Consider the following 24,808-nt stretch of genomic DNA (forward strand, 5'->3'; position numbering starts at 1 on the left):
CACACACACACACACACACACACACACACACACACACACAAGACCACAAAAAAAGCAAGACCAGAACCAAAATCTCTCCATTTGCAGCCTAGGGCACTTCTGAGGTGACTCACCCTGTCTTGCTGCCCATCATATACCCTTGGCTGGTTCAGGCCCCTTGCACAGATATCTAAGAGTGACCCTTTTACTGTTGCCAAATCCAGTAGTGAGTCGTATCACTGTCAGAAATGTCAAGAACTGCCTTCAGTGGCTACTGAGTCTCCCCATCTTTGCCTTGCGCTCCCAAGGCAAAGCCTAAAGCCATTACCAAAATTGAGATAAGGAGAGCAGCTGGGAGAGAGGGGAGGCAGTCAGCATCCTGCCCGAAGATTCCTTTGCTATCAGACTAATAATATTTAAAAAACCCAATAATAATAGCTAACACAGTGCTCTGCGTTAGCCAACACTGCTCTAAGTGTGATGCTTTGCACGGACTAAGTAATTTAATCCTCCCCCAAGCCTTACGAGATAGATATTACTGTTATCCCTGCTTGTACAGATTAGGCACAAATGTTACTTAGCAAGTAAGGGCAGGGACCAGTTTTAAACCAGGCATTTGGCTCCAGAGTCCCTGCTCTTAATTACTAAGTTATCTTGAAAAACACTCACCTGTAATTTTTGGAGTTTTTGTAGCACTTTCATGTTTAGGAAGAGAGTTCATATCCATCAACTCATTGAACACTCACCATGACCCTGCAAGGGAACTGAGGCTCAGATAGACTAAGGGAATTTATCCAGGCCACACTGTGGAGCCTATTAACCATTCGTTCCCTCACTCACGCGATCATTCACTCTTTCATTCACCTGAGGAACTGAATGATATTAAACATGGCTGGGCCCTGTGTATGTACTCTACACTCCCTCTCCTTCTGTTCCTTGGCAAGGGACTCACTCCAGGAGCGACACAGAGCTGCTGGAGGGGCACGAGTCACCTGCCCCTGGGTCCTGGTCATCTTCCCTGGGCTTCCTAAGTACATCTGCTCTGTGGCAGGAAGACCAGGTCCGAATTCTCTGACTCCCCAGGTTAGGCGAGGGGCTCCTCTGAGCCTCCACAGGCCCCAGGCTTCTCCCTGATCGCCTGCAGTTGTTACGACCATTTTACCGGGGACCCATGTCTAAACTCCCTTCGGCCCACAGTGGGCCAGGCAGAGCACTATGGGTGGATCCACCGTAAGACCTGAGTGTTTTTGCTTGGAAAAGCCCTCATTTATGCCGCTAGGTTCCAAAGTCCCTTTGATTATCCCTAGCCTCACCTTTTTACCAAGAAGAGAGAATCCAGAAGAGGATGGTGTAGACATATTTATTGGATGTTTATGGAGCTGGGTCTAGATTGGGGACAGGGGCCTCCTCAGGGCTGCCCGGAATGTCACCGGCCGTCACTGTAGCCATGAAGCAGTGCTGGAGGACGCGTTTGGGGTCCACAGCCTGCTCTCCATTGCAGTCCGGCCATGGGTTCAGGAAGGGTGACTCTGCCCGAGAGGACTCACTCCTGGCACCTCCACTGAATTGCCCATGTTCCCACCTTGGCGGTCAGGCAGTAGTTCATCAGGGTCTGGAAAACAGCAAGCCGAGGGCATGGGGCTTCCTCCTGCAGCCCTTCTTTCCGTCAGGATCATACGCGCTGAACTCCCCTGAGTGCTTACCGTGGGCAGGATTGCGCTTGGAGTCTTAAATGCATCATGTTTCTCATGACCTTAACGTTTAATGGGGGAGACAGACAATAAACAATCGTTAGTACATATGAAGACTTCACCTTCACCATAAACCTGTGTGGTAGGTACTATTAAAAACTCATTTTATTTTACATTTGGTAGTGTATATATGCTAGTGGGGAGCAGCCACATAGCACAGGGAGATCAGCTCAGTGCTTTGTGACCACCTAGAGGCGTGGGATAGGGAGGATGGGAGGGAGGGAGACGCAAGACGGAAGAGTTATGGGAACATACGTATATGTATAACTGATTCACTTTGTTATAAAGCAGAAACTAACACACCATTGTAAAGCAATTATACTCCAATAAAGATGTAAAAAACAAAAACAAACACTCATTTTATAGGTGAAGATACAGGCTTACTACACAGCTAGCCTGCAGGGAAGTGCTGGAAATTTTAAAAACATATATTATTCTCTGCTTTAAGAATAGATTTCATGAGTCTCTTCACTGGCTGCTTAATCCCCTCCTCCGTTTATGCCTGGGCTTGATAGGAAGCTCACTTGGCCTTATCATATCCCACTTCCCATTCATGACTTATTCTGCTGCAGCTTACTTGGTTTCTGCCCTCAACAGAACTTAAAACTTTTTGTCACTGAATCCCATGGTTACTTATAAGTTATTGTCTCCCTTGGCTTATCGGGAGCATCTCACACAATTAAGCATTCCTGCCTTCTTGGATAAAAAGTATATCAAGTGTTCAAGCCAGAAATGTGAGTCAACTCTCACACCTCCTCCCCCTCCCCCTTTCCAAAGTCAAGCAATTCACCAGGTCCTGTTGATTCCACCAAATCATATCTGCCGTATCCACCCATTCTCTCCATCCTCAAGGCCACCACACTAGGTCAGGCTTTCATTTTCTTCTGCCCAGGCAAGACAGCCTTCGGCTGGGTCCCCTCCAGTCCACCTTCCAGGCTATAGCTGGAGAGATCTTTTTATTTATTTTATTTTTTTGGCTGTTTGGGGTCTTTTTTGCAGTGCACGGGCTTCTCATTGCGGTGGCTTCTCTTGTTGCCGAACACGGACTCTAGGCATGCGGGCTTCAGTAGTTGTGGCGCACGGGCTTAGCTGCTCCACGGCATGTGAGATCTTCCCAGACCAGGGCTTGAACCCCGTGTCCCCTGCATTGGCAGGCGGATTCTTAACCACTGCATCACTAAGGAAGTCCAGAGAGATCTTTCTAAGGTGAAGTGAGTCCATGTACTGCTCTTTCTCAAAAGCATTCAATGTCTTCCCATTACCTGTGATCCTTGAGGTGCATTCAAGGTTCTTCATGTACTAGCCCCATCACCCCTTCTCTAGCTTTTTTACTACTACTCTTCCCTCAAGAACTCTATGCTTTATTATACCAAAATTTCATTGTTCCCTGAATGGGTCCATTCCTTCACATCTCTGGGTCTCCGCTTTTACTGTTTCTTCTGCCTGGAATGACATTTTATACCTTCGTTGTCTAGAAAACTCCTATGCTTTAAAACCCATTGATGGAAGAGACCGAGGATGAATGGTGCCTCTGAAACCAAGGGAAGAGTGAATTTCAAGAAGGAGGCTGTAGGGCTTCCCTGGTGGCGTAGTGGTTAAGAATCTGCCTGCCAATTCAGGGAACACGGGTTCGAGCCCTGGTCCGGGAAGATCCCACATGCCGCGGAGAAACTAAGCCCGTGAGCCACAACTACTGAGCCTGCGTGCCGCAACTACTGAAGCCCACGCACCTAGAGCCTGTGCTCTGCAACAAGAGAAGCCACTGCAATGAGAAGCCCACGCACTACAACGAAGAGTAGCCCCCGCTCGCCGCAACTAGAGAAAAGCCCTCGCACAGCAATGAAGACCCAACACAGCAAAAAATAAATAATTAATTAAATTAAAAAAAAAAAAAAAAGGAGGCTGTATGGGACATTGGACTTGGCTACACAACATCCATTCCACCTCTTCCCACCCAGTAATAGCAATTATGTTTGGGTAGGATTGGCCCCATCTCAGCTCCAGCAGGGGGGCCTGATTGATCCCAGCCCATCAAGTAGTCCTGTTCCTTTGCTACAGGGATGAGAAGTCAGTGCATAGCATTTCCCTGGGTTCAGTGATTGGTTTAGGGTTGGCACAGGACCTGAGGTAGTCCAATCAGGGTAGAGGTCAGGCCTTTTTTTTCCTCCTGGTTGAAGGAAGAGATAGCTCCCTCTTTCTCCTCCTGGCTAGATGGGAACAAAAAGCACACAGTCCCAGGGACTGCTGGCAGCCAACTTACTACCATGGGAAAAATCAGTCTGAGGAGAAAGCCAACACAAGATAGAGGGCAGAGCTGAGAGAATCTCAGAGGACAAAGCCACAAGCATGAGGACATTGTGAACTTCTATTGAAACCATTCCTAAAGCTCATCCTACTTTTGGACTTCTCATCTACAGAGCCAAAAAATTCCTTTTTTGTTTTGTTTTGTTTTGAACTTTCTATTTTTAATAATTTAAGGCTCACAAAAAGTTACAAAAATAGTAGAGAGTTCCATTGTACCCTTCACCTAGCTTTCCCCAATGATAACATCTTACATAACCATGGAGTAATTTCAAAACTAGGAGACTGCCATTGACATAGTACAATTGACTAAACTACAGATCCTATTCAATTTTACCCATTTTTATATGGACTTTTTTTTTGGTGTATAGTACTATGAAAGCTTATCACATGTGTAGATTTATATAATCATTACCACAATCAGGATTAAGGACTGTTCCATCACCACAAAGAAACCTTCTCATGCTCTCCCTTTATAGTCATACCTTCCTCCTAAACCTAACTCTGGTAACCACTAACCCCTTCTCCACACTATCATTTTGTCATTTAAGAAGTGTTATATAGATGGAATTATGCAGTGTACAACTTTTGAGATTGGCTTTTTTCACTCTGTTTAATACCCTTGCAATCTACTCAAGTTGTTATGCGTATTGACAGTTCATTCGTTATGCACATTTGTATATAGGTTTTTGTGCAGACACACATTTTCATTTCTCTAGGACCACTTAGGAGTGTGATTGCTGTTTTGTATGGTATAGTGGGTTGAATGGTGACCCCCAAAAATATCAGGTCCCAATCTCTGGAATCTGTGAACATTACCTTATATGGTTTTTGCAGATGTGATGAAATTAAGGCTTTTGAGATGAGATTATCCTCAATTATCTGGATGGACCCTAAATGCCACCACAAGTGCCCTTATAAGAGAAAGGCAGGGATTTCCCTGGTGGTGCAGTGGATAAGACTCCACACTCCCAATGCAGGGGGGTCAGGGTTTGATCCCTGGTCAGGGAACTAGATCCCACATGCATGCCACAACTACAGAGCCCACGAGCCACAACTAAGGAGGCTGCAAGCTGCATCTGAGACCCAGTGCAACCAAATAAATAAATAAATAAATATTTTTTAAAAAGAGAGAGAAAGGCAGAGGGAGATAGACACTCACAGACAGTGATGTAAAGACAGAGGTAGAGATTGGAGTGATACAGCTACAAGCAAAGGAATGCTGGCAGTCACCAGAAACTGAAAGAGGTAAGGAACAGATTCGCCCATGGAGCCTTTGATTTCAGCCCAGCAAAACTGATTTTGAATTTCTGGCCCCCAGAACTGTGAGAGAATACATGTCTATTATGTTAAGCCACCAAGTTTGTGGTAATTTGTTACAGTGGCCATAGGAAACTAATACATATAGTAAGTATGTTTAACTTTATGAAAACACCAAACTGTCTTCTGAAGTGGCTATACCATTCTAATTCCCACTAGAAGTATACAAGAGATCCAGTCGTTCCATGTCCTCACTTTGGATTGTCAGTGTTTTTACTTTAGGGTTCTGATAGATGAGAAGTGGTATCTCATTGTGGCTTTAATATGTGTTCTAGCTCCATTTATTTAAGTCTTCTTTGCTTTTCTTCATTAACATTTCGTATTTTTTATCGTATAGCTCCTGTACATGTTTTGTTAGTTTTATACCAGAGTATTTAATTTTTTTCAGAGTGACTATACATGATATTATATTTAAAATTTTGGTCTCCAGTTGTTTGTTGCTGGTATATATAAATACAATTGATGTTTGGGTCTGACCTTACATACTATGACCATGCTGAATGCACTCATTAGGTCTAGGAGGTTGTTTTGTGCATCTCTCTGTGCCTGTTTTGCAGATTCTTTGGGATCCTTTGTTATTTAAGCTTGCATTTTAAGGCATTCCATTTGGTACAGGGATTTAGTTCAATCTTCTATCCAATGCAAGAATCTCTTTCACTGAGTCCCACATTAAGCCTTTTCCTGGTTACCTTCCAGGCTTGGGGGTGCTCTTTTTTTTTTTTAAACCAAGAGTTACAATTGATGAACTAAATACGACTATGGTGATGAGGGCGCGCTTTACAAAAGTATTTCAGGTCTTATTCTAAGAAGGACCCAGCTTTATTGAATCAACATCTGCCTTCCTAAGGCTTCCCCCACTGATTCCCAACTCTGTTCTCTGGCTTCTCTCAAAATGCCTCTTCCTCGCGCCCCAGGGTAGCCTTGCAGAGACTGGAGGTCCTAGGCCGTGAACCCTGAGACTCCTTTGCTTGAGGCCAAATGTCCCCAGCTCTTCAGCCGATACTCACATAATCTGTTTCTCAGACCAAGCTGGTCACCTGCCTCTGATCACCTTCTGATTGGTCAAGGTTCCTCTGAAATTGTGGGTCTCTGAGCAGCTGGCAGTCAGGGCTCAGGGGGAATCTTTGGGCTTCTAGGAGCTATAAAACCTTGGCTCAAATCCTCATTCTGATATTAAATCATTGTGCTACCTTGGGCTAACTTCTTCTCCTCTCTGGATCTCAGTTACTATTCTATAAAATGGGGTAGAAAGTAGGGCTGGTCTTGTTTTTCTCTTTCTTTTCCCTGGAATTCCAAATTGTAAAGGATCCTGTCTGTATAATAGACTGCCTTTATTAGGTACTAGCTCCCCCCCTCCCATTTTCTATTAAAGAGTTCTGATTAGCAGGAAAGAGCCCGTGCTAATTACCCTCCTTGGACTAATATAATTCTAGCTCAAAACAAAGAAACTTGGTCCCAGTATAACCTTTGAAATATTGGAAATTGCTCAAGAATCCTCATTGCTATATTTGGGGACCCTTGGGTGATATATTTGGAACCCAAAGTTGGGAACCTGTGGAGTGGATGCTAAAATGTTACCTCTGAGCTGTGACAGCTGATGCATTCTATTCAACTGCGAGTAAAGAAGGACCGTCATTCTCTTGCTTCCAGACTCTATAATTCTGTTAATGTAATCTGAGCTTCCACTCACCCTTTTTTGGCAGATACATCACAGTGCAGGTTCATACTGAACTTGTGGACCCAGCATGTCTTTTTTATGTGATTATCTTTCCCAGATCCCACGGATTCCCTCACATATGTATCCCAGGGCCTTCAGTTCCACAACCCTTCAATTTCCTTCCAGGGAAACCAGTGGAATAGGCAATGGTCCAACTCTTGAGTACGCATATATATTTATGCCTCTTCCTCTGGCTAATATATAATGAAAGCTATTAAAATCCCTCAGTGGTGCCTGAAGCCTGGGGGAGGGAGTTCTGTCTTATAAAGGTGCTAGCCAAGAGGCACTTGGAAAGGAGGATGCCTAAAGGCAAATATAAAAAGTTCAACTTTCAAGTTAAAATAAGATCCATGTTTGGCTAAAACACGCCGGTACAACAATCTTATCTGATTCTCCTAACAAGTCTCTGAGGTGGGTGTTATTATTCCATGTTATAGATAAATAACTGAGGCCCAGACAGAGAAGGTTAGCACTGACACAGGTATTTATTGGATCCAGGATACACTTTCCATTCTGCTCGATTCCAAAGCTTGGGCTCTTTCCACAGAGCAAGCATACCCTAGTATAGGTTAGGGACTCTGTTAGGTGCTGGGGATACAAAGGCGCTTAAGACATGGTTCCTATATTTGAGATATTAACAGACAGGTTGAGGAGACTAACATGTAAAAATCTAAGTGCCTAATAATAAAAATGAGGGTTACTCATTGTTAAAAGTCTACCATGTATCAGAGACTAAGTAGCTCCTATGTAAGCATCACCTCTAGGTTTACAGCTTTCTTGGTGGGTATTATTGTACACATTTTACAGAGTAAACTGAGGCCCAGAGAGAAGTGACTTGCCTAAGGCCACACAATGAGAGTGACAAAGCCAGGATTAGAGCCAGGTTCTCTGACAACCCAGCCCAGGGTTATGCTTTCCTACCTTTCTCCAGGGACCTTTCGGCCAGTCCCCCCATTACCTGGGATCTTAGCCTGTAGTGTGACCAGCCAGGAAAGGAGTTCTCAGATTCTCTCCCTGCTTGGAGATGAGTCAAGACTGACCCATCACTGAGGCTTGTTTGGGTCATAGGTACTACCTCCCCAAGTGTGGTTAATTAAAAAGCAGAGCTTCCCTGGTGGCGCAGTGGTTGAGAGTCCACCTGCTGATGCAGGGGACGCGGGTTCGTGCCCCGGTCCGGGAAGATCCTACATGCCGCGGAGCAGCTGGGCCCGTGAGCCATGGCCGCTGAGCCTGCGCGTCCGGAGCCTGTGCTCCGCAACGGGAGAGGCCACAACAGTGAGAGGCCCGCATACCGCAAAAAAAAAACAAAAACAAAAAGCAGTGGGCTCCGAGGAAGTGGAACCTGGAAGGTAAGAGCACCTGCTACAGGAAAAGATCTTTGGCCCAGGAGGCAAAGGCTTGGCCAGTTGCCTGGGTGACCTTGGGCACATGAATGTCCCTTTCTGGGCCTCAGCAACCCATTGATACAGTGAGAACATCAGACTTGATTTCTAGGAGCCCTATGAATTAGTGAGAATGGTTGATTAATGATATCCCCACCAACACTTTTCAGAGGAGGATGAGAACTGAACTCTTGTCTTTCTTTTTTTTCTCCCACTTTTTGTCTCTTATTAAAGGTACCTAGGTTGGAATATCAATTCCACACTTACCTCACTCACCTCATCTGTAAAACAGGATTGATAATAACCACCTGGTAGAGTAGTTGAATGGGTTAAATGGGATAATATGTTTAAAGTCCTTGGCATAGTGCCTAGCACAAACGTAGAAACTCGGTCAGCCTTCTGATCAAGCTAGTTCCTCACAAAGTACGAGAATAAAAAAGTTTACGGTCTTTGTTGCATCCCAAGTTTGAGGGATGGGGTAGGGTGGGGGTAATGGGACAGTACAGAACATCTGGGCAGCAGAAGGAGCCTATTTTCAGAAGCGCTGTTCTATTTCCACTCTGCTCTTGCCAAGGAACTCCCCATCCCGTCCTTGCCCCCAGACTCAGAGATCAGGACCCCAGGTACCATGTGCAATGAGCGTGGGCTTTAGAGTCAGGAGATCGGGGTTGACATCCCAGCAGTACATGCTCACCAGCTGTGTAGACTTGGCCATTCACTTCCCTTGGCTGAGCCTTGATTTCCTCTCCTGTATAATGGGGCTAAGGATCTCTCTACATGTCCTACCAGAGAAGGAGATGGAAACAGATGAAAGTCTGTGTAAGGGGGCAAGCTCTGATGAGTGTAAGGTAGTGGCCTGTAAACGTCTCAGATGCAGGAGGGACAAGAGGCTCCTGGGTTGATGCTGTGGGTTCAGAGGAAGGAGAGGACAGCACTTAATGAAGAAAAAAGGGAGGTGCTAAGAGCTGAGTTTGGGCAAAAGGCAGAGAGAGCCCAAAACTGTTATTTAGTGAACAGTCAGGAAATGCAATTTCCATCTGAAAAATAAGAAGCAAATAGCAAGAACACAAGCTGTGTCAAACCCTGGTGACTGAATAATTGAATAACCCAGCTGATGGCTGAGCAGTGAAAAGCAGGAGGGTGGTTTTCATTCACAGGATCGACAGACAGGTGAACTGTGTTCCCTTGAGTTAGAAAGGCTACAGGGGATAGGGTGGGGAGAGATGAAGGGAGCAGGGCACAGGCAGAAGCACCCCACACACCTGGCCTGGTGAGGTAGAAAGAGTAGGACTTTGGAGGCAGAAAAACACACATATTTGCAATTTACAAACTGTGACCCCTTGGGCTAGTTATCTGACCTCCCTGGAACCTGGTTTTCGCATCTGTAACATGGGTGATAATAACACCTACCTCACTGGGGTAGTTTGGAAAATTAGACAAGATAGTGCATGTAAAGTTTCAAATGGTATCTGGCATAAAGTAGGGACTTCCCTTTCTCAGCACAGGGATAAGGGGAGGAAGGAGGGTGGAGGTGGAGTTGGCTCTGTCACTCACTCACTAGGTGACTGAGGCCTCGGTTTCCTGATCTGTAAAATGGATAGTAATAAGTTCTGTACTCTGCCTCGTTATTGTGAAAAGCAAATGAGATGGTCTATTTAGAGCTATTCATTCCTTTTAACTGCGGTATCATATTTTATTATTCCTCTACTGATGGACATTTAGTTTGTTTCCAGTGTGACAAGCTGTCATGGAATCCATCTTTACAAGTCCTCTCCTAGTGCAACTATATCTCTAAGGCAGATAATTAGAAAAGTGGAATTACTGAGTTATAGGGTATGTACATTTTTAGTTTAAATGGATAGTGCCAAATTGCTCTACAAAGTGGTTTTACCAATTTCTTCTTATCAGTGGTATATGAGAGTATCCATTCCCCCATGTAACCTTCTCACTATTAATGTGATCCATTTTTGGAGTTTTGCCAATGTAATCATTTTTAAAAAAGGTATGTCATCCTTAAATTGCATTCTCCTGATTATTAGTAAGGTTGGGCATCTTTTCATGTGTGTTGGGCATTTGTATTTTTTAGTGGATTATGTTTTTCTCACTTGTTCAAAGATATACTTATATATTCTTGATATCAATCCTGTCTCTATTTTAGATACAGTTGATTCTCATTAGTCGCTGTAGTTATGTTCTAAAAAGTCACCACAAACACTGAATTAGCGAATACTGAATTATTGCTCCTTGGGGAAATACAAAGTTAGGTTCCTGTGAGCCTCTGGTCACATTTTTGTCGTCAATCAATATATAACTTTGTTTTGTGTGTGTTTCTGTTTAAAAACACCTTATTTAATATATATTGCTAATTCATTAACATTTAACTCATGGCCAACAGCACTATACCTCCTGTCTGAGCAAAGTGTACTGAACACATGTATTTTTTCCATAAGGCACATGAGAGCCTTGTACTGAGGAATACTAGACAGAACTTCAGCATTAATTTGGGGGTCATTTTCAACAGCGAAACCTCCAACAAAAATCATAAAAATGTGGCACTAAATATACCACGAAAAGGACACTTGTTTACTGTATAAGAGCGGAAACAAGAAGGCAGAGCATGGCCTTCCTTGTTCAACGGCAGCTGAGAATGTGTGTGATAGGGCAACTCAAATTTTTTGTTGCTCTGTGTACATCCACATCTGCACATGACCTCAAAAACACTGAAAGTATTGATTTTTGAGGTTACAAATTAATTCTAGCAAGTAGCAAATTCACAAGTATGGAATCTGCAAATAATTAGGATTGACCGTGTGTGTGTATTTATATCTTTGCCGTCCACCACTTGTTTTTTAACTTTATGTATGGTATCTTTTGTATTATTTGTATTTGATGTCTATTTGTATTTGATGTAGGCAAATTTGCCAATATTTCCCTCATTTTTAAAATTAAACATTTTATTCATGTTATTATATTCTTTAATTAGTCTGTTTCTGGAGTCTATTCTAGGGTTTCTCAACATCAGCACTATTGACATTCTGGGTCAGATAATTCCTTATTGTAGGGTGCTGTCCTATATATTGTAGGATGTTTAATAACATCTTCCTGTAACAAATAGGATGCTGACTATAATCAAATTATCTTGATTAACAATGAGCACATGGAAGAGTTTGGGATGGAAATGTTCATATCATGAACCTCCTGAGAAATGTGCTGCTGCTTCAGAATATTCCAGAAACACTTTTGAGGCAAATGTTCCGAACATAATTTCTAAATATCTCCCCTCTGCAAAGGTGCTAACCTGCTGAATACAAGGAAATCATGTGACCTCCTTCTTACTTGTAGTCTGTGAGCTTAATCCTGGGTCCAACTTTGTGTGGGGTTTTGAGCTGATGAACAGGTAACAAAGCACACAGGCGGTGACAATGAAGGCCGGGAGGACCACTGCTGCTATGGACAGGCCCACAAGAGCACCAATACTGGGGAGAGAAAACCATAAGGGAGCAGAGGGTCAGGAAAGGACTTGGGAAGCAGCATGTTATAAGAGAAGTATTGTAGGTGTTATAGGAGTCAGCCGACTTTAACTTTTGTTCTGTCTCTCCTTGCCTTAAACAGGTTTTCTGGGCCTAAGCATGGGAAAGAGCATCAACTATGTGGCAAGTACTCACCACATACATAACTTGACATGGCTCAGTGTCACCATGTAGTTGGGACTCAGTATGTGTTCCCTTTCTTCTCCTCTCCTTTCCTCAACCTGCTCCCACCCCAGGAAGCTAGAGATGATCTTAAAGAGCCCTCCCCACACTGCTGTTTCTTAAAAATCAAGGGACTTTCCTGGTGGCGCAGTGGTTAAGAATCTGCCTGCCAATGCAGGGGACACTGGTTCAAGCTCTGGTCCAGGAAGATCCCATATGCCGCAGAGCAATTAAGCCCGTGCGCTTCAACTACTGAGCCTGTGCTCTACAGCCCGTGAGCCACAACTACTGAGCCCACGTGCCACAACTACTGAAGCCCGCGTGCCTAGAGCCCATGCTCCGCAACAAGAGAAGCCACCACAATGAGAAGCCTGCGTACTGCAACGAAGAGTAGCCCCTGCTCGCTGCAACTAGAGAAAGCCTGCATGCAGCAACAAAGACCCAATGCAGGCAAAAATAAATAAATTTATCAAAAATCAAGACACATAGCAGGCCTTAGTTCAATACCCGCTGCCCTTCCAGCTTCAAGGTAATTTCTGACCCAGTCTCTAGTGGGTCATCACACCAGTGTGGACTCCATGTCTAGAACACCTCCCTGCTGCTGGTCCCTCACCCCACAACCTCACTGCCCCTGCCCCAAGTCAGGCCTTGGTCACCTGGTCTCCAGACAACTACCTTCTGGCTCATTTTGGGGTCCACTGTCTTTCCTGTTTCACATGATCTCTCCCATCATCTCCCCACATCAGAATTTCACCTGTCCTTGAAGGCCCATCTCAAATGTCTCCTCCTCAACGCTTTCCTGGGTCCTCTTTTTCTCTTCTTCTTCCAGGCCAGGCCCACCCAGCCAGGACACCTACTCTGGGCCTTTAGCACTTCCTACTTGGTCAGGCAGCCCAATGTGGTAGGGAAAGAACAAAGAGCTTTGGAACTCTTACAGACCCACCTAGTTTAGGACCCAGGTCTGTACCTAACTCGATGTGAGATCTTGATGAAATTACTTAGCCTTTTGAGCCTCAGCTTCTTTGTCGGAAAAGTGAGAATGATCAAAACACAGCACCTCACAGGCGGTAGTGAGGATGAATGATATATGTAATATTCTTGGTGCATAGAAGTTCAACATATTCCTCATGTGTTCTTTGTAGGGAGACTGAGACCATGTTTAACTGGCTTTTTTCTCTCCTTGTACAAGCTCCAGCACATAGTAGGCACTTAGTAACTATTATTGAGTACCTACTTTGTGTCAAACACTGTGGGATGTTCTCCCAATAGTAGGGGATAGGTAGCACCAGGATTGTTTGTGTGCCCTTTCTGCCTGTGATTCCTGCAGCTTTTCTGCACCACCCCCAGCCCTGACCCCAGCCTCAGATTCCTGCCCTTGCCATTTCTGTTGGATTTCACTCCCAGCTAGCTGATGGCTAACTTCCACTAAACAGAAACACCTTAGAGCTTTGGAGAGTGTGTTTGCCCAAGGCTAAATAAATTATTGGATATCCCTGCAGTGGAATAGTATAGAGCCATTAAAAACATGTTTTCAAATAATATTTAAGATCAAGGATAAATTCTTTTTTTTTTTAACAGCTTTATTGGGGTATAATTGCTTTACAACGGTGTGTTAATTTCTGCTTTATAACAAAGTGAATCAGTTATACATATACATATGTTCCCATATCTCTTTCCTCTTGCGTCTCCCTCCCTCCCACCCTCCCTATCCCACCCCTCCAGGTGGTCACAAAGCACCAAGCTGATCTCCCTGTGCTATGCGGCTGCTTCCCACTAGCTATCTACCTTACGTTTGGTAGTGTATATATGTCCATGCCACTCTCTCGCTTTGTCACAGCTCACCCTTCCCCCTCCCCATATCCTCAAGTCCATTCTCCAGCAGGTCTGTGTCTTTATTCCCGTCTTACCCCTAGGTTCTTCATGACATTTTTTTCCTTAAATTCCATATATATGTGTTAACATACAGTATTTGTGTTTCTCTTTCTGACTTACTTCACTCTGTATGACAGACTCTAGGTGTATCCACCTCATTACAAATAGCTCAATTTCGTAAGGATAATTTCTGATGAGATAATGTTAAGTGAAAAAAGCAGGACCCACTACTAATTATATAGTGTAGTCCTAACTTAAATAAATAAACATAACATATACATGCATAACATAACATAGGTACGGTTGGATGTAAATACACTAAAATGCTAACGGGCTGTCTCTGGGAGTAGCACAGGCTGTGGATGTCCTGTCTGTGTCCCATTGGGTCTTACAGTTGTGGAATATTCCGGCCAGGGTTTCAAAAGCCCGCTAATGTATCTCTTTGTCTGAGGGCTTTCTTGGGCCCAGAACAGTCTCTGTCTGCACGTTGAACAGGTCAAAAGTACAGGAAAATTAATGCCCCTCTTCTCCCTCCAGCACACAGTCAATGACTGAAAGAAATTGGTATGTAAATACCCAGCTTCCTGGCCCTCAGATGGGATGACTCTGAGAGTAAGTTCTACACTGGCCGGCAAAGTTCAGCAGTTTAAGCTCTGGTGGCCCTTGGTGGTGACTTGCTTGGTAACACCGTCATTAGCTCCTTCCCTTTCCCATCTCACTTCCCCACCCTGTACCAGTATTTTCTAGGATTGCTGGTCATATAAACTACTTGCCCTCAAATCCTTGTTTCCAAGTCTTCTGGGGAGCCCAAGCTAAGATACTGGATTTCTCACGGTTGCTTTCCTTTTTTGTTTCTCCTGTCCTTTCAACATTTTCTACATTGAGCATATAGTACTTTTTAGTTCTTTAGGACTAGTTTACTACTTTTTAGTTTACTATTTAACTAAGTATTATCTCCTTTCTTGAGATACACTCACTGTTTATAAGGCTGTTATCTGGAAGACTCGTGCTCAGGTTGGGACCACACCCTTTACAAGGGGCATCCATGGGCGCCTAGCTGGAAAAAGCCCTGTAAAAGTAGGATCCTTTGAGGAGCGGGTGAGAAAGCTGGAGGGATATATTCCAGATCAGCAGTCAGTCAGGTAGTGGGCACTGCTCTGATGGTCTGTCTCAGAACGGAGGAACAAGCTCCCAAGGACAGAGCTGGGAACAACAAGGGAGGGTCCTAGGGGGAAAATCTGTACTCAGTATAAGATGAACTCAAATGATCAGAGTTTTCCCATGGTGAATGTACTGCCTCAAGAGGTGGTAAGTTTCCTATTGTCGGACAGGTTTGCACAAGACCTGGATGAATCCACCTTTCAATGAAGTTAGATTCCTGCCTGTGGTGGGAAATTGGATTGAAGAGCTGCTAGCCTTCTAGGATTTCACAGATCTATGACTCTGAAAGATAGGTAATCCACTATGACTTCTAGGAAAGAGCTGGAGGGATGGTCTAACATTTGTTAGGGTTTTTTTTTTTTTGCGGTACGCAGGCCTCTCACTGTTGTGGCCTCTCCCATTGCGGAGCACAGGCTCCGGATGCGCAGGCCCAGCGGCCATGGCTCACGGGCCCAGCGGCTCTGCGGCATGTGCGATCTTCCCAGACTGGGGCACGAACCTGTGTCCCCTGCATCAGCAGGCGGACTCTCAACCACTGCGCCACCAGGGAAGCCCCTTTGTTAGGGTTTTTGAGTCAGACAGTTCTAAGTGTGAATCCTGGTTCTCTCACATATAAGCTGAAAAATCCTTCACCTTTTGAGCTTCATTTTCTTCATTCATAAAAGTTACTATATCACCAAGTGTCCATAAAGATTAAATGAGATAGTGTATATACAGTGCCTGACCACCAGTTCTGCCCTCCAGCAAGGCTGCTACCTTTGGCTCACATCCTGATAAAAAACAGAACTACTGGGGCTTCCCTGGTGGTGCAGTGGTTGAGACTCCGCCTGCCGATGCAGGGGACACGGGTTCGTGCCCTGGTCCGGGAAGATCCCACATGCCGCGGAGCGGCTGGGCCCGTGAGCCATGGCCGCTGAGCCTGCGCTCCACAACGGGAGAGGCCACAACAGTGATAGGCCCACGTACCGCAAAAAAAAAAAAAAAAATGTAAAACAGAACTACTGATAAAGGATGTTTGGAAAGTCAGCCAGACATGTGATAGCACCAGCTGCTTTTCCACAGGGAGTCTTCATTTCCTGAGACATGCTTTTTTTAAAAATAAATTTATTTATTTAATTTATTTATTTTTGGCTGCATTGGGTCTTCATTGTTGCACGTGGGCTTTCTCTGGTTGCGGTGAGCGAGGGCTACTCTTCGATGTGGTGCGTGGGCTTCTCATTGCAGTGGCTTCTCTCATTGCGGAGCACGGGCTCTAGGCGCGCGGGCTTCAGTAGTTGTGGCTCACGGACTCTAGAGCACAGGCTCAGTAGTTGTGGTGCACATGCTTAGCTGCTCCGCGGCATGTGGGATCTTCCTGGACCAGGGCTCGAACCCATGTCCCCTGCATTGGCAGGTGGATTCTTAACCACTGTGCCACTAGGGAAGTCCTGAGACATGCTTTTAAAGACAGCAATTCTTCTTGAGCACTACCCGAGGAAACAGTGTTTACCTGCTGATTTTCATGTTTTTAAGGGCCAGCTTTCATGAAAAGGGCCAAATGGAATCCAGAACAAAACAAGTTCTCCACCCTGCAATGGTGGGGCTCTGACATCCCATGCCGGAAGGGTTGTTTCAGGGTTTGGAGTATACTGATCATCTAATGTCCTGAGGACCCCAGTTTCCCTCCTCCACTTTGCAATTGTCTGTGATGTTTATGAACCATATTATAGCCATGCCTAGGAAGAGTCAGCCCTGCAGGCTAGAACCTTTCAGCTGCCCTTGGGGTCATAGAATGGAAGCACACAACATGCAATGTGACCTCAGAGATCACCCCATCCAACCCTCTAGCTCACTGTCTGAGCCACTAAAGCACTCTATGTCTCAAGAGGGTCCAAGGCAAGGAGAGGGACCCCAAGGGGTATATAGGGAAGGGGGTGGTAGTAGTGGGATGGGATCCTGGCTGGGTGCTGAGGAGTTTACTCATCTCTGTGTCTCCAAGTGCTACAACAGTGTCCAGAAGACAGCAGAAGGTCAGTGAGTATCTTTTCAAGTGATCTGAGTAGAGCAGGTTATGAGAGCCAGGCTAGATTTAGACATTTGTGCAGCAGCTCAAGCCTGGGCTTGGGACCAGACAGGCCTGAGTTTTCATCCCAGTTCTGCCACTTCCTCTCACTGGGGTACTCTAAGATAGTAACTTAACCTCTTTCAAGTTTTCTCATCTGTAAGATGGAGAGAAGATGTACCAGGGTTGTGAATGTGTGAATGCATCTAGCCCTTGGATGGTGTTAGGTAATGTTCTTTAAATCTCAGTGTACCATGACATTGTTGGAAGATCTTGGACAATTCACTTTCATATTCTGAGCTTCACTTTCCCCACCTATGAACCAGGGAAAGGGAACTCCCTTTTATTGAGCACCTACTATAGGCACTAGTCACTTTCACATGCATTATTGCACTTAATCCTCACAATAATTCCATGAGACAGGTATTACTATTGCCATTTTAAAGATGACAAAAGAGACTCGGAGATAATTTGCCCAAATTCACATAGCTAATAAGGGACAGAGCCAAAGTTTGGACCAGGTTCTAACCAGCCCCAACGCTCCACACTGCTTCCATACCTCAAAGGGAGGTCAGCGCTGTCATATTTCAATACTCAGCTCAGTACTAAGTACACAGTGGGTCTTCAACAAATACTCCATTGTTATATTTTAGATGCACGTCATATCTCTTTAAATGGACTGTGAACTCCTCAGAGAGGGAATCATTGATTTCTGTGTCTCTAATGCCTAGCCTAGCACCTGGCACAAAGCAAAGGCTATAATGAATGAATGAAAATATGGATGAACAGAGAATATATGAATATAATTCCCCAGGTGACAGCAGCCAAATGTGCAGGATCTGAAAACCTGGCCATCTGAAAATCCTTTGGAATTACAGATTGAGCAGTCTAGAAAACCAATAATATCTGTAATTGTTAGTGGCATATGCCAAGTTGATTTTACCTCTTGATCTCATTTGGTCCTTGCCCTAGTCAGAAATCATCCTCCCCATCTGATAGATGAAAAGAGAGAGGCTCAGAGAGGTTTCAGAGGCAGACTGTCCTTTCCCACCCAGCAGGCATACAGCCTCTGGTCACATACTTCCAGAGACAGGAAGATCACTGTCTACTGAGGCAGCCCACTCCATTTTCGCTGATGCCCGTTTCCCAGAGCAGGCTCAGGGTCAGTTCTTATTCTCTGGGTGAGGCCTTTGGAGACCCACAGAGATTGAGACCTGTTACCCTCTCAGTCCCACACTTGGGTTCCAGGAATGTCAGCACTGGCCTAACCACCTGCTTCTCTGAACTAGTGGGGAAACTGAGGTCCTGTGGTGGGGATTCACCCAAATTACACCGATCTGGCTTCTGCTGTGGCATCATGTCCTTGTCTCATTATGAAGTTGGAGGCAACTCTGAGTCTTTGGTCTTCTGCCTTAGCTCAGAACTCACCACAGGGTCTGGCATTGCTAAGGCCTCAGGAAGGGGTGGCTGAAAGAATGACTAAATATGAGGAGGAACAAAAGAATTGAGGTTGGGCTGAGGCTCGGGTTGAGTTGGGGTGTAGCATCAGGTGAGGTATTAAGGCTTGAGAGTGAGGTTTGAATGTAGGTCTAGATAATGTTTGGCGTTGGGGTGAGGAAGAGAGCTGAGGTGGGCTTGCAGGGAGGACTGAGGCGGAGGTTAGGGCTGCTGATAGAGTAAGTACTGGGGAGTGGGTTAGGTCAGGGATAAGGCTGATGATGGCATTAGGGAGGGGACCCTGGTGGGTACTTGGATAAGGGAGGAGTCTGGGTATCCTGTGAAGGCTGCAAGATGGGAGTTTGCTGTTAGGCTGGGGCTTGTTATGTAGTTTGAGGTTGGGTTGAGGGTGGTGGATGACGATGTTTGGAGTGGAGATGAAGTGAAGGTTTTTCAGGGTGGAGTTGGTGTGAGGTTCAAGGATGGATCTGAATAATGGTTGGGTCAAAATGGGGGAATGGAGCGGAGAAGCGGCCGCAGGGGGAGCTGGGTTGGTGACAGGGCGAGAGCCTGAGAGTGTAACGACTGGGTGGGTGTCGTTGCTGACGTTGTGGTGGGCACCTGGATGAGGATTGAGACTTTAGCAGGCGGCTGGGCCGAGGATGGAGCACGGGGGCTAAGACTGGAGTGGGGTTCTAGGTGGGGTTAGGGCCAGGGCCGGTACCTGAGCCACCACATGTAGCTGTGCTCGTAGGGGAAGAAGCTGTGCGGGTCGTCGCTGCAGTGCTTGTGGTCGCGGAAGCCGCAGCAGAAGACGGCCGCTGAGAGACGAACGGACGGAGACAGAACTAAGCACGAGAAAGATACAAGGAGAGAGGCAGAGATAAGCAGAGAGACAGAGATTGACGCAGAGACGAGGAAGACACAGCGAGGGGCGCGGAAACGCAGCGGTTAGAGACCTAGAGTCCCCGAGGACGGAGGGAGGCGACCAGGTACGCCGACAGGGCTCGTCAGGAGGGGAGATGGAGGAGGGAGAGAGAGGGAGGAGGAGGGCGTGGAGAGCGGCGGGAAGGCGGGCGGGAGCCGGGAGAAGGGAGCCGCCTGCGTCTCTGCCAGCGTCCCCCACCGGCCCCACTACGTTCCCAGTTTATACACTAGGGCGCTAGGTGCTCAGAGAGACAGCGCATGTCCGGGGTGGCAGAGCGGGAATCGAGGCCACCGGCTTGAATTCCACATCTGCGCTGAGCACCCGCCCTTGTGCTAGGCGCTGTGCGGGGCAGCCCCAGGCTAGTGCAGGACACAGACAAGGGACCTGCCATGGACCACACAGTAGGGTCAGTATAGGGATGATCAATGCACGACCTCACTTAATCTTCACAACAACCCAGGGGACCAGGGATTTTCATACTCATTTTATAAATGAGAGCTTAGGGTCAAATTAAAGTCATTTTCCAGGGCGGGATTTTAACGTGGGTCTGTCTTGTTCCCAAGCCCTTGCTCTTTCTGGGGCTCTTGCAGAGCCTCATTTCCAGTGACTTTTATATGTTGTCATCATCTGGCTTCCTTGCCTGCCACTTCCTTTCCCTGAGCAGCTAACTCATGCACTGACGTGTTCACGCTCCCCTGTTCATACCCTCTGCCACACTGGCCTAGGACAAGGGGGTTAGTGGATGTCCAGATGGTAACTCCACCCAGCAGGAAGCAAAGCCAACACACCTCTCCGTTCTCAAACATCATTTCCAGATCACAAGGTCGGTGTTCTCACTAGGATCAGAGAACCACAGTCTGAAGGAACTGTATGAAGCCTTTGGAGCCTGCCTGTCTGTCCTCTCAGGGTACACTGGGGAAACCCAGGCTCTGACAGGTGCACAGTATGGCCCAATTACACCGAACAAGGACTAGGGACTGCTGAACTTTAGTTGTCAATATTTCCCATTCAGCCAATCACAGAGTGTTGGGGTTGAAAAGGACCTATGGGTCATGTAACCAGTTACTGAGTTACAGCTGGCATTAAAAAAAAAATTAATGGAATAGAAAATGCACACTGCAAATAGCAAAGTTAAGTATTCTTCCACAAAACGCTTGTTTCATTTACATGTGTCTCTGTGTACTGTGGTCCAGATCACAATGTAAAATGCATTTCTTATTTTGAGTCAGGTCAAAAAGGTTTGAAAGCCACTGAATCTGACACCTCCCATTGTACAGATGGGCAGGGACTCACTCAAGATTACAAAATATTTAGCTCTCCTCATTTCTCACTGCAGTGGGTAGAGTAGGAAATAGCTAATGTGATGCCTTGGGAGTCCCTAATTCCTCCATCCCTTGCTTTCAGTGTGTATGGGATAAATCATGGGCATCAGGGGATCTGGGCTCAAGCCCTAGCTCTACCCCTTCTCTGCTTTTTCTCTCTGTGCTTCAGGTTCCTTTTCTTCATCCAGGTCAGCTCCTCAGATACTGATGTGTGCCATGCCCTTGACCTGGGCTCTGGGGCCCCTGAGAGAGGTCAGATCTGGGTCTGCCCTTGAGAAACACTGTATAGTGGGGGAGTCGGACAGGTGATGACAGGACACGGCAGTGAAGGGGGAAATTCAGGAACCATGGCCACAGAGGGATCACCCTCTGAAGGAGAAGGGAAGAGTTTTGAGGGGGTAGTGTCTTCAAGGGTCACTGTAAGGTCAAATATGAAAACGGGAAGGAATTGTTATTATCCTCCAGAAAATTCCTCCCCTAGGCTGTGAATCTCTGGAAACTGGGAACTCTATGACTACTTTGACGGAGGTGCACTTTGGCCTCTTTATTAGATGGAGAGCAAAGAGAAAGGGTGGAGTCCTGTGGAAAGGATTGGGGTCTCCTGGAGACATGGGATTCAGCTGTGAGGTGCAAAGCACTCTGCTTTGGCTTTTGGCAAAATTGGGAAGCTGTCGACAGTTTCCAAAGCCCTTTTCCAGCCAAGAATTAATTTGTTCCTCCAGCAACCCTGTGGAGTGAGCCAAGCAGGGATGATGGGGCCCCTGAGGGAAATAACAAGGCCAATGTCACAAAGCATCCAGTGGCCCAGGCAGGACTAGTATCCATGTCTGTCTAGCCAAGGGTCCTCTCTGGCAGTCTGATGAAAACTATGGTCCCCTATTCAGAAGAATATTTTTAACTACAAAAAGTAAATTACTTAGGATTACAAAGGATACCAATTATGTAGAATCATTATCAAAATAGTTATTTTGTGAATTAGTTCTTTTTTAACATATTAAATAATGAGATAGAGAGATTCGTCTATTAACTATTGTAACTTTGAGATGGTGAATGAGTGTAAACAGTATTTCAAGATATTGCTACTGTAATGCAATACAAAAATAACTGATTTCTATTGGTGACAAAGTCACAGGTTCTGCTAATACTACTGTGATTTGTTGCTTACATGCATGATAGAAGGAAATGCTAAATTTGACTTAGGGGTAGTGAAAACAAGGATGTAATCTTTTTCAATACAACTTCATGGACCTCTCCCATGCTGAACTCTATCAATGGACCCCTTGGGCTCTTTGGAATCTATGCGAAAATCTTCTACCTCTTCTGGTCTAGAACCTACTCTAATGCTTGTTCCTTCATCATATGGGTCATGTTTCTTCCTACAGACACTTACTGCAGACCTACTATGTGCCAGGCAGTTTCCCATCTTGCATGTCATGTAGTCCTTGAAAACTTTCTTTGAGGTAGGTGTTTTTCTTCCCATTCTGCAGGGAAGGTAACTGAGACTCAGAGAGGTCAAGTGATTTATCCAAAGCCACACAGCTAGTAAACAGACCCCTCCTTCCTCCCAACCTGAGGTCTGGGGGCCAGAGTCTCCAACCAGAGGGGAAGGAAAGTGTAGGAGGGAAGAGTAAGCAGGGAGAACTCACATTTATGGAGAGCACACTGTGAACTAGAGCTCTGTGCTTTTCATAGTCTCCTTCAGTCCTCACAACTCTGTGCAGTGTTACTCTCTTAATAAAAATAAAAATAATTAAATATGTGCGTATTTATTATAAAACAACAAATTAGAAAATATAGGTAAACCCAGAGAAAAAATATCACCCATTACCTCACCAGGTACAAATATCTCTTAATACTTTGGTATGGAGTCTTCCAGGTACACACATAATTTTGCACCCACTCTACCCATAGGAAAACTGGACCCAGAGAGGTTAAGTAACTTGCTTAAGGATATACAAGTAATAAGCTACAATCACCTGCGGTGTGACCTTAGGCAGGTCACTTTCCCTCTGTGCATTAGGGCAGTAGTGAAGATGGAAGAGCGTGAAGCCTGGCACCCAGTGAGTCACAGTAACTGGAAGCTCCTTCTGCGTGGTTCTCAAAACAATGCGCTCTAGACCTGGCAGCTTTGCTCCGGAGCCCGGTCCTCAGGGGTCCAGAAAGAAATGCCCCTCGCTGTCGTGGGTCCCTCAGCTCGGTGACTGAAGACCACGGAGGCTGAGAACCCGGGCACAACCCGCGGTGAGGACTCGGTTCGCTCACTGGGGGGTCTGCCCGGAGTCCTTGGACTCTGGACGCAGTGGAGCACCCCCCTCTCCCCTTGCCCTACTGCCTCCAGCTGTAACCGCCCGACGCCCCTCCCCGATGGCTCTCCCCATCCACGACCCGGCTCCGGTGCCAGCTTGCAGGTCTCCGCAGCTGGAGAAGCAAAGAAAGGACGCTGACGTGCATTAAGCGCAAGGCCAGTTCCTCGCACGACCACTCCCCTGCTGCCCAAGACTGATTCTTTCTCTTCTTTTCCAGAATGAGGCTCTTGCTTCTCATCCTGAGAGAAGTGACTTTGCCACGTTGGAACATGAAATCCATGGACAAACCGGACTGAGGCTCAGATCTCCTGATACCAGCTAGGCTCTCTCCCAACTCTGAGTGGTCACTCTTGGGGTTTAGGTTTTCGTTAGTTTGCTGTTTGTTTGTCTTCCTATGAAGTCTTTAAAACACACAAACAACATAAAGAATAATACAAGAACCACCCATGTACTACTCAAATTTAAGAAATGAAAAATTTGATCAATCCTGTTTGAAGCCCCACTCCTGCCCTCCATACTCCTCCTTCCCCACATAAGTATTCTCCTGAATTCGGTGTTTATCACCCCCATGCTCTTATTCATGCATTTATCACATATGTATGGATCTTTGAACAATGTATGAAATTGCTTTACATGTGATTACATCTTAAATAAATAGCATCACATTGCATGTATTCTTCTGGAGCCTGATTTTTTTCACTCAGTCTTACGTTTTTGAGTTTTGTCTATATTGATGTGTATGCTCAATCTGGCTCATTCATTTTTACTGCTATATAGTTTTCCACTTAGTGAATATATGATAATTTATTATCCATTTTCTTCAAAGTTCAGATTCCTTCCAATTTCTTTTTTTTTTTTTTTTTTTTGCGGTACGTGGGCCTCTCACTGTTGTGACCTCGTGGCCTTTCCCGTTGCGGAGCACAGACTCCGGACGCACAGGCTCAGCGGCCATGGCTCACGGGCCTAGCTGCTCTGCGGCATGTGGGATCTTCTCGGACTGGGGCACGAACCCGCGTCCCCTGCGTCGGCAGGCGGACTCTCAACCACTGCACCACCAGGGAAGCCCCTTCCAATTTCTTTTATTACTATATAATGCTGTTTCTCTTGTGATTTTTTATTTTTAAAATCAATTTTACTGAGGTATATTTTACAAACAGTAAAATATACCCATTTTAAGTGTACAGCTTGGTGACTTTATACTCATGTAACTACAACCACAGTCAGGATACAGCACATTTCCATCACCTGTCACCATCCATTGTGCCACTTTGCAGTCAGCCCTCCTCCCCACCCCTAGCCTTGCCTTAGACAACCACTGCTCTGCTCTCCCTTCCTATAGATTAGTTCTGCCTGTTCTTGAATTTTTTGTCTTAATGGAATCCGATAGTGTGTCCCCTTTTGTGCCTGACCTATTTTGCTCACCACAGTGCCTTTGAGATACACAGAAATTGTTGCATGTAGGAGTAGTTCCTTCCTTTTATTGCCGAGTACCTGGAAATATACTCATTATATGAAATACTGCAATTAATCCATTCAACTGTTCATAGGCATTAGAGTTGTTTCCAGCTGGGTACTATCATGAATAAAGTTGCTATAAAA

The 24,808-nt window shown here is 45.6% G+C and overlaps 1 protein-coding gene across 1 annotated transcript; it reads right to left on the bottom strand.

Moving 5' to 3' along the window:
- Positions 1-1,350: 1,350 nt before the first annotated feature.
- On the bottom strand, positions 1,351-24,468 carry SHISAL2A (shisa like 2A). Its single transcript, XM_089911719.1, is given in 6 exon segments — positions 1,351-1,499; positions 1,502-1,624; positions 11,787-11,926; positions 19,378-19,501; positions 23,233-23,321; positions 24,455-24,468. Coding segments are annotated over 6 exon segments (639 nt in total).
- Positions 24,469-24,808: the final 340 nt, after the last annotated feature.

This window comes from Delphinapterus leucas, chromosome 1 (genome assembly GCF_059928025.1).
Source record: "Delphinapterus leucas isolate spDelLeu-1000000601 "Yukka" chromosome 1, BTC_Dleu_Yukka2, whole genome shotgun sequence".
Classification (NCBI taxonomy): Eukaryota; Metazoa; Chordata; class Mammalia; order Artiodactyla; family Monodontidae; genus Delphinapterus; species Delphinapterus leucas.